Here is an 11869-nt window from a genome sequence, read left to right on the forward strand (position 1 = left end):
CATTGTGGAGCCAACAGCACAGAATTTGCAGAGAATGTTCACCTGTGACATCAAAGAATATCAGAACCATTTCACATGCTAGGCTTCCATTCTCCCAGCACCTTCACTTCCAACCATCCATCCATGGCCGAGATGGGCAAAAAGATGCCAGCCGTATTTATGCCAAAAGATGTGGTAATGCCTTCATTTTGTTATTAGCCTTATCCAAACACATTATGCAGGAAGTGCATATTGCCAAACTTTTGGACCGTACATAGAATGGGACCAACTGCACCAGAAGCAAGCACTGGTTCTAGCCCCAGCTAGATGAATTGGGACTTTCTCAGGGTGATTTCTCTCAGTGGTATCATGAATTACACTGAAATTGTCAGAGGCATGAAGCTTATATAAAACCACTAGATACTAAACACAGTTCAAGAGAATGACAACCCATGTTTCCTTCTCTTGACAATGCCACAAGATTTAGCATCCTATGTATTTATTTAGGTCTCCATCCCAGTGAAACCAGAATCTGGCCCTCCCATACAGGAGCTGCAGTTATACTGCACTCACACAATCATGCTTTCTTCAATGGTCTTGTGTCACTGCTTAGCATATTTGTATGGTTGTGAAGGTTGTGATTGTTGTAGGCAGCTGGTCCCCATTTTACCATATAGCTCATTGCATCAGTGGGCAGATTCTGCATCTCTCACTGCTTGGCTCCAGAATTATTTTATCTTTCTCCCTCCCTCATCACAATGAAGGAATTGTATGCATATGAAGCAGAACCTGGGGATTTCTTTTTCTACCAATAAGTCAGGTTGCATGAAACAGCTTTCACATTCATGTATAGATTACAGCTGAATAGTCTCTCACCCACTACTAGAAATGATGCATTTGAGGAACTAGCAAAACTACTTCTGCTTAAGAAAGAATTTGTCTTGAAGAATGGGCAAGCTGTGCTTTAGACAAGAGGCCTTGCTTGGGGGAAAAAGCAAAAATGGGATTGCGTTATCCATACATGCCTTTCTTCAAAAGATAATGAGAAGACTGATTCTTTGCCATTCAAGGAGGCATTAACACTCTGATGCGTAAGTTTCACCCACGGAAGAGTCAGCTTTAAGCACAGGACTTAATTGATGTAAGTTTGGTATTAAGAAAACAACTAATGTTGTATTATGCAAACAGTTACCTCATCTTCTTACATTTTCAACACATGTACACTGTCTTGATTTCTTTGGGGAAAAGGTGGAAACAAAACCATTAAATTTGATTAATGCAGCCTATTTCCAAACAATTTCAATATGTGAGCTTCAGTAACAAATTCTGCCCTTTGAGAAACCTCTTCACAACAGGGAGGCCTAATTGTTCACGTGAAAGCAGCAGAGAACACTAGAATTTCCTCAGCTTCATGGAACATGTTGTTCTTTGTAGGAAGCATGGAGGTGGGATACAGGACATGTTTCTGTAACTATCACAGGCATGACTACTACTTAATAGAGCACAGTCAAGTGCAATTGCTCAAGTGAATGTTGCCTGTTTTCCACAAAGATGTAGAAACAGTAAGCAACAAGGTACCAATTGCTATGCAAAATTCCTTTGTGGCAAACACAGGCTGCTGGGACACAACAAGAAATTCAAAGCATTTCCCAGGCCAGACAATAAAGCAAGATGGAACAGGTAGAACATAGCACACAACAGAGAAACCATGCAAGCACCCTTAGGTCAGGAGGCAAGGAAAAAAGGCTTTAATAACAGGGAAGAATAAGAAAATTACAGCAAGTGCCATAGCAAAAAGAACCAAGAGTTACAGATTCCAGCTCCGTCCCATTCTGATACATGGCCTGGCCCTCCCATCACAGCTCCCTCTGGCACAGGTGGGGAAGGGAACAGGAGCAGGAGGCAGGACTGTGCTCAGAATGCATTGATCCCTTTTGGGAGTGTGGGGGGAGAGGTGGGCTGGAGAGCGCAATCTCTCCAAAGACTGGGCTGACTTGGCACAGGGCACTGCCATCTCCAGCAGCCAGCTTGTCTGCAAAATCATGGCTCCAACACACTGCCAAGAAGGTAGATCAAGACAGTCACCATATGGACAGCCCAGAGTGGCAGAGCTCAAGGGCTGGCTGCTGATTCAGTCAAAGACACATATACTTCAGGCCTCATTTGCTGGATTCCCATATTAGAGAGAAAGGCAGCATTTTGTCAGCAACGAAGAGGCTATTTTTGCATGCACAACACTGACCTGAAACTCCTGCAGCAAATCCTTGATGAGGGCTGCTGGAGCAACCAAATCTCTTTCCCCCACCCCCAAAACTTCCCCACAAGGCCTTGGCCACTAGAAGACTCAAGTAGACGAATTACAGCAAGTGATCAGTCATTTTAAAAAAAAGGATATCAAGTCAACACAGTCTTAAACACGCACAGTTTTTTTCCAAAAATATTAAAAAGCACCCTCCCCTCCCCTGGGCACACTGGCGAGCATGGTATACATTAGCAGGGACAGCCCCCGCAGGTCTGGCTGCTTCTCATCTCACTCCCGCTCTATGACCCTCTCTGTAGCCACAGCACAGTAGCTATGCAGAGAGAATGAGAAAGCAAAGCTGTGGGTTCCAGCCCTTGGTCTAGAACTGTGAAAGGAAAAAGAAAGAGAGAAAGAGAACAAGATACTAATTAATACGAAGATGCATTACTCCAAATCAATACACTAAAACTTCTCACAGGCATGCTTCAGCAACCTTCTCTCTTTCTCACACACACACACTTTGCAGCCCAGGGTACAATTCTATGCATTTTAAGATATAAGTCTTACAAGCTTTTACAAGTTTAAACATGCATATTATTCCCCAGTGGGCTGACCAAGACATCTGAGCTACTGAAGCCATATTCCCTCTGACTGCTTACAAGCAAAGATGATTTTTATTGCATTCCTTGAGCTTTAAAGGCCACACATCCTTCCCTTAGGAACAAACTGGCGTTCCTCCTCAAGATGGTCACAATGCTTCTTAACCCAGATATTTTATCAATCTTTTCCCATAAATCTGTATCACCCCTTGAAGTCTCCCTTCACTAGTTTGATGTCTGCTGTGACATTGCCTTTTATCTCGGACACCTTGCATCTCTGCGAAAGTCACAGGGATTGTTCACGGGTTATGATGGCTTGTGTTCAGCTGTCTCCTCGAAGAGACCCTTCAAGCGGATGACCACGGTAAAGATGCTGTTTTACAAGCTGCTGTGCCTGCCCATACTGCCCATAAATATTCCAACAGGGCAATGGCTTCTTCAGCTGCCTTCCTCCGCGGCAGGGTCTCCCTGCTGAAATGGTGTCGAGCAGACACCTGGCCCCAGGCATCCCAGGTTTCTACAGCACAGATTGGGTGTGTGGGCCAGGCTGGATGCCAGTCAAGCTGTTCTGCCATTGTGGCTTACCTCTGCACCTGCTCTGCCTCCATTAAGTTAGCTTTCCAGCCAGCCACAGGTACGAGTCAGAGAGACTATGAAGAAGAGGAGTCTGCTTACCTGTAACTGCAGTTCTTCAAGTGGTCATGCGTTTTCTCACACAACCCAACCTCCTCCCCACATCAGGGTCAGCACACCCACCTTCTGTACTTGCTCTTTACCCTTTAGCTGCAGCTGCATGGGAGCTGTGCTGGAAGAGCAGGAGCCCCATCTTTTTCAGTTTACACTTGGGTGAGTTGGGGGACGGCTCCCCAACAAAAAAGTCACCCTAGAACTCTTTGAATGAGGCTCTGTGCAGGTCTGCCATACAGAGGAGTACCCAGATGACCACCTGAGAAAGCACAGCTACATGCAAGCAATCTTTTCTTACTCGCATAAGTTTGCACGGTGAGCTTCCATTGTGCTCACAGACAATATTACAAAGACATTTGTTGGTCCCAAAAAAGAGCAAAGAAAGTCTGGAACGCACTTCTTCATTTCATCTCTGAGTAATGCTGACTTTGCATGAAGGCCATCTTTATTCCAGTCTCACTCCCACATTACATTTCCCCCTTCCACACAGGAGGCTAGTCATCTGAAGACTTGCCAAACAACCTCCCACAATGCACTGAATTCCAGCACACCATCTGTGCATCATTTCTGAAATGCCGAGACCCTTACGTTCTTGAGGAACTCCTCCGCCACAATGCGAGCCCTGGCATTGACCGACAGCTTCATCTCGCTGATCTCCTTGTCAATTTCTTCCATGAAATGGATGACAAAGTCCACCAGCTTGTGCTTGTACATCTGCTCTGTATGAAAGTTTGTGATCAGGAAGCTGATGTCATAGCCCTGGGACAAAAGACAGCAAATAATTAGCATCTGTCAAGGCAAGACACACTCATTATTCCTCCTACTCACTTCGTCACCTACTCAGCACAGGCAGAAAATTAATTGCATCGCTCTTTGGCAAACACCTAGCAGAATGGGGCTTTTTCCTTCCAAAAGAGATATTTTATCTGCAGATACACACATGAGGGAGGGAGGGAGGGAGGGAGGGAGGGCTAAGGTGTTTCGCATATTATTATTTGAAGCTAATTATTGAAAAGTAAACATGAGAACATTGGTTCCCTGTTGGTTGTGCTCAGCACTTAGCTGCTGTTATTGCACCACCACCATCACGGGGACAGCCATCTTACATTCCTTTGAGTATGCAAGAGCAAACACACACACACTCTCTCACTCCGGGAGCAAACACAAAAATCAAGGCATTAGCATTTCCACCAACCCAGTCAGTAGGATTCTATTCAAACTCACCAAGCTTTAAGAACATGCTGAAAGCACTGAAGCGGCATATTTGAGCTGCACCAGTCCAATTATACAGCGAGCTCACTGCTAGCTAGTGCTACTGACTGCTAATACTAGCTTAGGAGGATGTCATTACTGCTAATCAAACTTTCCCTACAGATGCAAGACTCAAAGCAGTCTTCTCTCCACAGTGAACGCGTCTGTAACATTATGTGGGTGTGGCATATCCCCCACCTCAGTGCCACTGTGCCTACTGAACGAAGTATCTGTGTAAGAGATTGGCATTTTTCTCTGAAAGGCAGGAGCAGCAGCATCCTGCACCATTCCAACAATTCACCTCAACTGGTTTCCGACGTAAAATGAAGAAGTTCTCTGCTCTCATCATCATGAAACGCATAAATTTATGACACAGGATCTTCTCAATCTCATCAGCCTGCAGAGGAGATAAGGACATCCATCAGCATTTCTCTTGACACAGGTGCACTGACCACTCCCCTCTCCAATGCTTGGCTTACCTGTTTCACAGCAATGCTAACTCGTACAGAGTTGATGGACCCTTCAATTAAGACCTTCTCTTTCTCATTTCTGCTGATAATCACTGGCTGCAACAGGAGCTCCTTGCTGCTTCTGCAAATCCAGAGAGAAAGACTCGTACGGAGATCCAGGAAATACAGAGGGGCATATTTGGTTTTTCCTTTGGATAAATTCTAATGTAGCACAGTCAACTGAACCTTTTTTGACTGCAAGTAAACTCCTCACGGTTAAGAACACAGTTTCTGAATGCCTGGGCTGGATCAGTCCAAAGGCCTACCTAATCCAGCATTCTGCCCCAAAGTGGATGGATGCCTCTGGGAAGCTCAGAAACTGGACACGAATGAAACACTGCTCTCCTGCTCACGTTTCCCAGCAAATGGTGCTCAAATGATGCCTTTGATACCGGAGGTGGCACAAAGCCATAATGACTAGTTGCCACTGACAGCCATAATTATCATCTTCCAGAAGGGAGCTCTGCTCTTTCTGAATCTGCCACCACTCAACTTCACTACATGAGCCTAGGTCCTAATACTATGAGAAAAGGGAAAATTCTCCCTATCCATGCAAAACCATTTCTGCTTTCTAACCGTCCTTTGTGAAGGGGGAACTTTTCAAAGCTACTACTTTGCCTGCTAGAGGTAGAGAAGCTGACTTCTAATCTCTTCCCACTATCCCTGCAACTACCAACTGCAACTCAGCTATTATATATATAGTTGTTCTAGGAAAAGGCTGACAATGTGTAGGATGCAACCTAAGCCTTGTTCAGTGCCGATCCCTGCCCAAAGGAGGTGATGTACCACAGAGTAATTTAATTACCTGACCAGAAGAATATAGTATGTTCTTGTGAACAGAACCAGAACTAGTAAATAATATTTCTGCACAAAGTGCCATGTCAGAAGTTGCCTGTCCATAATGTTTAATTCATACCCCTCAGTCTAATACTATCTTCCTCCTCCTAGATGTAAAGATGTAAAGAACTCCACAGCTAGAGGTCAGACAGCTCTAAAATCTGGCTGCCCCTGCAACTAGTCAGAAGACTGAAGAGGTCTAATTTGGCAGTTTCAGCCATGTGGTTTTTAGCACTAGCCAGACCTGCAAGAGCTTCTATTTGCATATTATAGCTGCACTGCTCACTCCCACAAAGGTTACTGGATGTCTTAAACAGCAGTTGGGGAAAAAAGAATCATTAACTAACCTCAGTCTTTGTATTTGAAAAAGGAAAGCACAACGCACCATAAAATTCAGAGTGCCCCAATCGGGTCCAATAGACTGGAGCACTGGGCTGGGGACACCATATTTAAATGTTTACCTGGTACAGCTACTGCGTGGCTTTGGGCTCAGCACAGCCCACCACAGGACCCTATCCATAGAACACTGGCATTCCGTGCAGCTGTTGCAAGCAGGACAGGAACAAGATCTTAGATCTCACCAGTGTACACTGCAGGCCAGCTAATCCACCCTATGAATCACAGTGCATTAGTCATATCTGCACTGAGAGCTTAGCAATTTGCTTCACAACTGAGACCCTGCATTAATATTTCTCTAAGCATGGTACAAACATGATCTCAAGTAGGATACTATGTGCAACATACTCTTGCTACTTCAAGCTTTGTGGTTTCCCTTTTTGGTTCCACACAGGGTTAAACATCCATTTCCTGCAAGTTCTGTCTTTGTGTGAGATCATATAGAAATGTAAACCAATGCATCCATGCACTGCATTTATCCATGAATCAGTTATGCAGATTTTCAGAGACTAGCTAATAGCTTTAAATAGAGCAAGAAACCAAAAATATAATGCTCAAGAAGCTTTCATTTAAGAAAAAAATGATGGTTTCTAGTTGTTATGTAAACAGTTTCTACTAGAGATGGAGAAAATAGAGTCTGAACAAGTTTTCCATTTGCCAGCTAGCCTGTTTACCTTGTGAAGCAGGAAGCACAGGAGAACCTTAATATCAAAGCCTACAAAAACTTTCAACGCATAAAATTCTGCTGTAGTGCAAAACATATAAATTAAGTACAATCTGATCACATTCTAAATTGCCTCCCATTATTTCAACTATTTTTAATTTCTATGTCTGGAATATATGGAGATGCATTTTGAATAAAGAAAAAACAAGTTTTTGGAAGAACCATAAATATTGTTTCAGAATGTGCGCTTTTTAAAAAGCCACTGCATTCAAGTCTTCATATATGCTTGAGGAAAGGGCATAGCAGGGATTTCCCTTGGAGTGGGACTATAAAGCTGCTGCAGTTTAGCATTCTGATAAGTAGTCTGGAAGCAAGTTGAACTTACAAAAAGCTCCAGAAGCTCAAAAAAGTAGATCTCCGGCTATTTCATCAGAAATATGCTTTCTGCTTTGAAACATCAATAATGAAACTTCACAGAAAGCAGGCAAGAGGAATCAACCCTCAAAGGACTAGAAGCAACCCCTGATTACAAGCAACTACAAGGGAATTTAATGTACCTTGAAGAGTTTAAAAAAGAGATTCTGCAAATAATGGTGCAGGGAGGGGCATAGATAACTATCTAGCCTTCCTTAAGATCCAGAGGATATTATCAAGAGAAAATTGAAAGCCAAGCTGTGAACCAAGTTGCCTGTCATACAGGAAATGCAACACTGGTCACTTCAGTTATAACAACAAAGGTGGAAAGAAGATTGTCCCAGAATCACATAGTAACTCTTTCCTATATGAATCTATTAGTGTCAGTTTAAGAACAGCACATTGTGGTTCTATAGTAGCCAACCAGATTGGTGGCTATCTTGTGGAAGCAAATTCCATAGTTTAACTGTGTGAAGAATTTGTTTTTATTGCCCTCAATCTCCCACCAGTCAAATTAACTGGATAAGGCTGAGTTCTAGAATTATGAGATAAGGAGAAAACTTTCTCCCCAAGCACTTCTGTACACTGCGTATAATTTTATCACCTCTCTTTTGGTTCCTCCCTGCCCCACAAAACTAACGAGTCCCAAACATTATAACCTTTTCTCATAGAACAGTTTTTCTAACTCCTTGATCCTTGTGGTTGCTCTTTCCTGCATTTACTGGACTGATTAAACAAAAATCTTCTGCTTAACATATTTGTGCATGTATTTTACATCCTCAAGTTGAATTGTATGTAAGTTGGATCATGTTTGTCTTAACATTTAAGAAACACTTCCATATTCACTAAGACATCTTATATATACACACAGCATTGTAATAATGATAATAATACAATAATAATAAAGTAACTACAGGTGAGAGAGAGAGAAAATCTTTATTTTTGTGTTTAGGTAGGCAGTATTATAAAAAACAAACAAACAGTTCTTAAAACAGTTTAGAATGTGCTTTTAAATCAGTGGCTTAGAGAGTTAAATTAGGTCATTATCATTCTTGTATAGATTATAACAAGATCATGAATACGGAACATTCTGAGCATTTTAAAGTACTGTATGTTTTTTCGTTTGATCTGACTATACTTCTGAGTTGCTCTGCTAATTTACAATAACTTACAACAATAATAAAATGCCAAAGTTCCTATTAAAACCAAACCTAAAATATTACCTAACGGATTAGGAAGTAATGAAAACAACAACAGAAGAGAGAGAAGTCATCCAGACACCTCTGCTCCTGCTTTCCCAGAAACTGCTTTGCTGTGGTTCAGTTTCATCCTTGAGGCCTTTCCTGTGCCCCAGAATACCCTGGCTTAGGTACACTCATGCCAATGCCTGGAACAAAAAGCTGTGATTACTGTATCTCTAGGGAACTATGCAGCCACTGATGACATGTTGCATAATTCCCTAGAGATATTCACAGCTTTTCTCTGAAGATATTCATATAGGATGGAAGTCCATGCATTCGTAACTATAGGTTGTTCATAACTCGGACATTTGTAATGCAGGGACTATCTGTACCGAGGTTGTCCATATATCTCAGGCAAGCATAGCACATTGTAGCCAAATAGTTTAGTAACTCACCCTACATCAGATAGAGAAACAATGAGATTCCAGAATCGTGGAATTTTGTTTCATGTATTCCTTGTTTGAATCCAAGGACCAACTATTTTGCAGACCAACTAGATGCTTCTGGGAAGCTCACAGCAGGACATAAAGGAATCATTATTAGCTTCAGCTATGCTCATTGGTGTATCACCACCAAGCATTAAAGTTCTTCCCTTGCTAATAACCAAAGACAGAGCTATCCTCCCTGAATCTAATTCCCTCTTTATTGTCTTCTAAACTAACAGCCACCAACATACATTTTGACAGTTCATAGATTATACATTATGTGAAGTGTTTTAATTTTTGTTATTATTATATGTTCATTGGTTGGTTTTATACCTGGTTTTACTGTTATCGAGCTGTATATCATTTTACTAGTTATGATTTTGGGATTGTTATTGTTCATCTTTTGTGCTGATATTTTATGCTTTAACGTGCTTTAACGTGATGTAAACCTTCCTAAGAGTTTTTCAGCTAAAAGAATGGTATAAAAATGTTTTACATTAATAAATAAGTGCTCCCATCTGTTTCTTCAGAATCTACTGCCAGTCATTGTCAACTGGCCATCCTACTATTTAATATCATGGGAGATGCAAAAAAGATTCTCCATGTCCAATTTCTTCACATCATGCATCATCCTGTAAATACTTGTCAATGTCCCCTTCTAAAGTAATGTGTAAAGAAAAGAAAAAAATTGAGAATCCAATGGTAGGTATTGGTTCCAAAGGCAATAAAGGAGAAATCCAAAGAGCAGAAGAGTTAATTAAAACGTGAACAACTTAAAAAGTGAAAATTTCTGTGACAACCACACAGAGCAGTTGTGCCAAAACAAATGCTATGTGAAACTTTAGACAATGAGAAATCAAGCAGAAAAAATGCACAGATGTCACTCCACCTGAAGCCTACCCAAACAACGATTATTTCACTTTGGAATTAATTATGATCAGGACATTCCATCTTTCAGATCCTCATGACAACCTTCATACCATTCAGCTTCACATAACTCCTCTTACTATTTTCTTACTTTCCTGTGTTATATTTATTCCATTCCCTTTTTTAATCCTACCCCTTGTTGCCTCTGCTTTTGCAACAAGTCTTTCCAACATCATTTGAGGGTTTTCCCATCAATTGTCCTTCATAGCATAGCTTCATTACCGTTGTTTTAACAATACACTTTTTATCGTCTGTTTAGTGCAACTCAACTCTCTCTGAAAAACCAAAGAATGATGCAGCCACAAGAAAACTTTCCTGTCCCCCAGGTAGAAGTTATATAGCCATATTATTCTTCAATCCGTACACACCTGACTTCCACCTCAGGCTTGTTGTGCCGTTCCACCACTTGGGATGAGAAGTTCTCCAAGCACAGGGCAGCCTGCAGGGTAGCACGTACCGCATTGAGATAGGGGCGGAGGGTGGCAGTCTGTAATGAAAGAGGCAAGATATCAGAATCGTAAACTCTTCCTCAAATGACACAGCTTAGATGCGGCCCATGTTTTTTATGTATATGTACACAACGTATATACCACTTCATGGTCCACCATGGGAACAAATGAGAACAAAGGAACAAACAATATGTGTTAAAAATAATATCAGCAATATCATAACATAAAACCATGGCCAGTTAGAGCAGGAAGACTTCCTGAAATAAAAGTGCTTTTAGGAAACGCCAAAATTAGTACAGTGCTGGTGACTACTTGACCTCCAGAGTCTCATAGAAATGGAACAGTTGCATTAAAAGCTCTTCCCTGTTAGATTTCATGTGGAATCACCAGGGACAAGCTATCAATGACCTCAGGGAGCAGGCAGATCAATATAACCACATACCCTTTCTACCACGTGAATCTATGAGAGCACTGTGTCACCAACCACCACGCAGAGTCTTGCAGCACCTTAAAGACTAAGAACATTAAAATGCTGCAGCATTCTGCTGTAGACTAATAAAACTACAGTTCCGGAAGAATTAGCAATCACCAGTGGCGGCTTCTCGAAGCGTCGAGCACGGGGCTCTTTCCGAACGGGGCAACTGCAAGGATCCGGCTGCACCCAAACCACGCGTCGCTTAATACCCACCAGAATAACCTGACGACGTCTCCCTCTCCCACACTGGCAACCGACCACCCACTGACAGCCACCTTCCTCCTCCTCCACCGACCTAAGATCCTCCCTTCTCGGTGGGCGAGCTCGGCGAATTCACCTCCCCGGCTCCGTGACACCCCCACTGCTCCGTCCCCTCCCCGAAAAGCGACCCCAGCCGGCGCCCCCTCTTGGGCCACCCCGGCGCCCCTCGCCCAAGGGCCGTTCATTCCGCGCAGCCCGCGCTCATTCACTCACCATGGTTCCAAAGGCGGTAGCGGCGACACCTCGACTCCAAGCCCCGAAAACGGAAGCGGAAGTCACCCCGCCAAGATTAAAAAAGGTTCTATACTTCCGGAATGTCTGGCCCGTTCAAAAACGTTCTAAGTCTGGAGGGGGAATTCTAGAACCCCGTTGCCAAAATTCTTTTCACTTCCTTCTATTTATTAGAATATAAGTGGCGGTAATGAGACAAAATTACTAATATAACAGTCTGAAAAATCTAAATATCCTCACACGCGTGGCTGGCGCGCTTTCTTAACCATTCCTTTCCTTCGT

General features: G+C 42.6%; 1 protein-coding gene across 1 annotated transcript; it reads right to left on the reverse strand.

The window, feature by feature from the left end:
* Positions 1-1704: 1704 nt before the first annotated feature.
* On the reverse strand, positions 1705-11657 carry ARPC4 (actin related protein 2/3 complex subunit 4). Its single transcript, XM_044451878.1, has 6 exons — positions 11570-11657; positions 10540-10658; positions 5238-5349; positions 5060-5155; positions 4096-4266; positions 1705-2606 (listed from the first exon to the last, which is right to left on the reverse strand). The coding sequence occupies exons 1-6, from the start codon at positions 11570-11572 to the stop codon at positions 2601-2603; spliced, it is 507 nt and encodes a 168-aa protein (XP_044307813.1). The 5' UTR covers positions 11573-11657; the 3' UTR covers positions 1705-2600.
* Positions 11658-11869: the final 212 nt, after the last annotated feature.

The sequence above is a fragment of the Varanus komodoensis genome, unplaced genomic scaffold, assembly GCF_004798865.1.
Source record: "Varanus komodoensis strain SLA01 unplaced genomic scaffold, ASM479886v1 scaffold6_4, whole genome shotgun sequence".
Taxonomy (NCBI): domain Eukaryota; kingdom Metazoa; phylum Chordata; class Lepidosauria; order Squamata; family Varanidae; genus Varanus; species Varanus komodoensis.

Bases quoted from the DNA above. Each gene is read 5' to 3' on its own strand.
- ARPC4 (XM_044451878.1), bottom strand. The intron at 5,350-10,539 runs GTGTGTACGGAT...CTGGATTTGCAG, and splicing joins AAGCCTGAGGTGGAAGTCAG to AAGCAGCAAGGAGCTCCTGT. The intron at 4,267-5,059 runs GTGAATTGTTGG...CTTTTGTCCCAG, and splicing joins TACGTCGGAAACCAGTTGAG to GGCTATGACATCAGCTTCCT.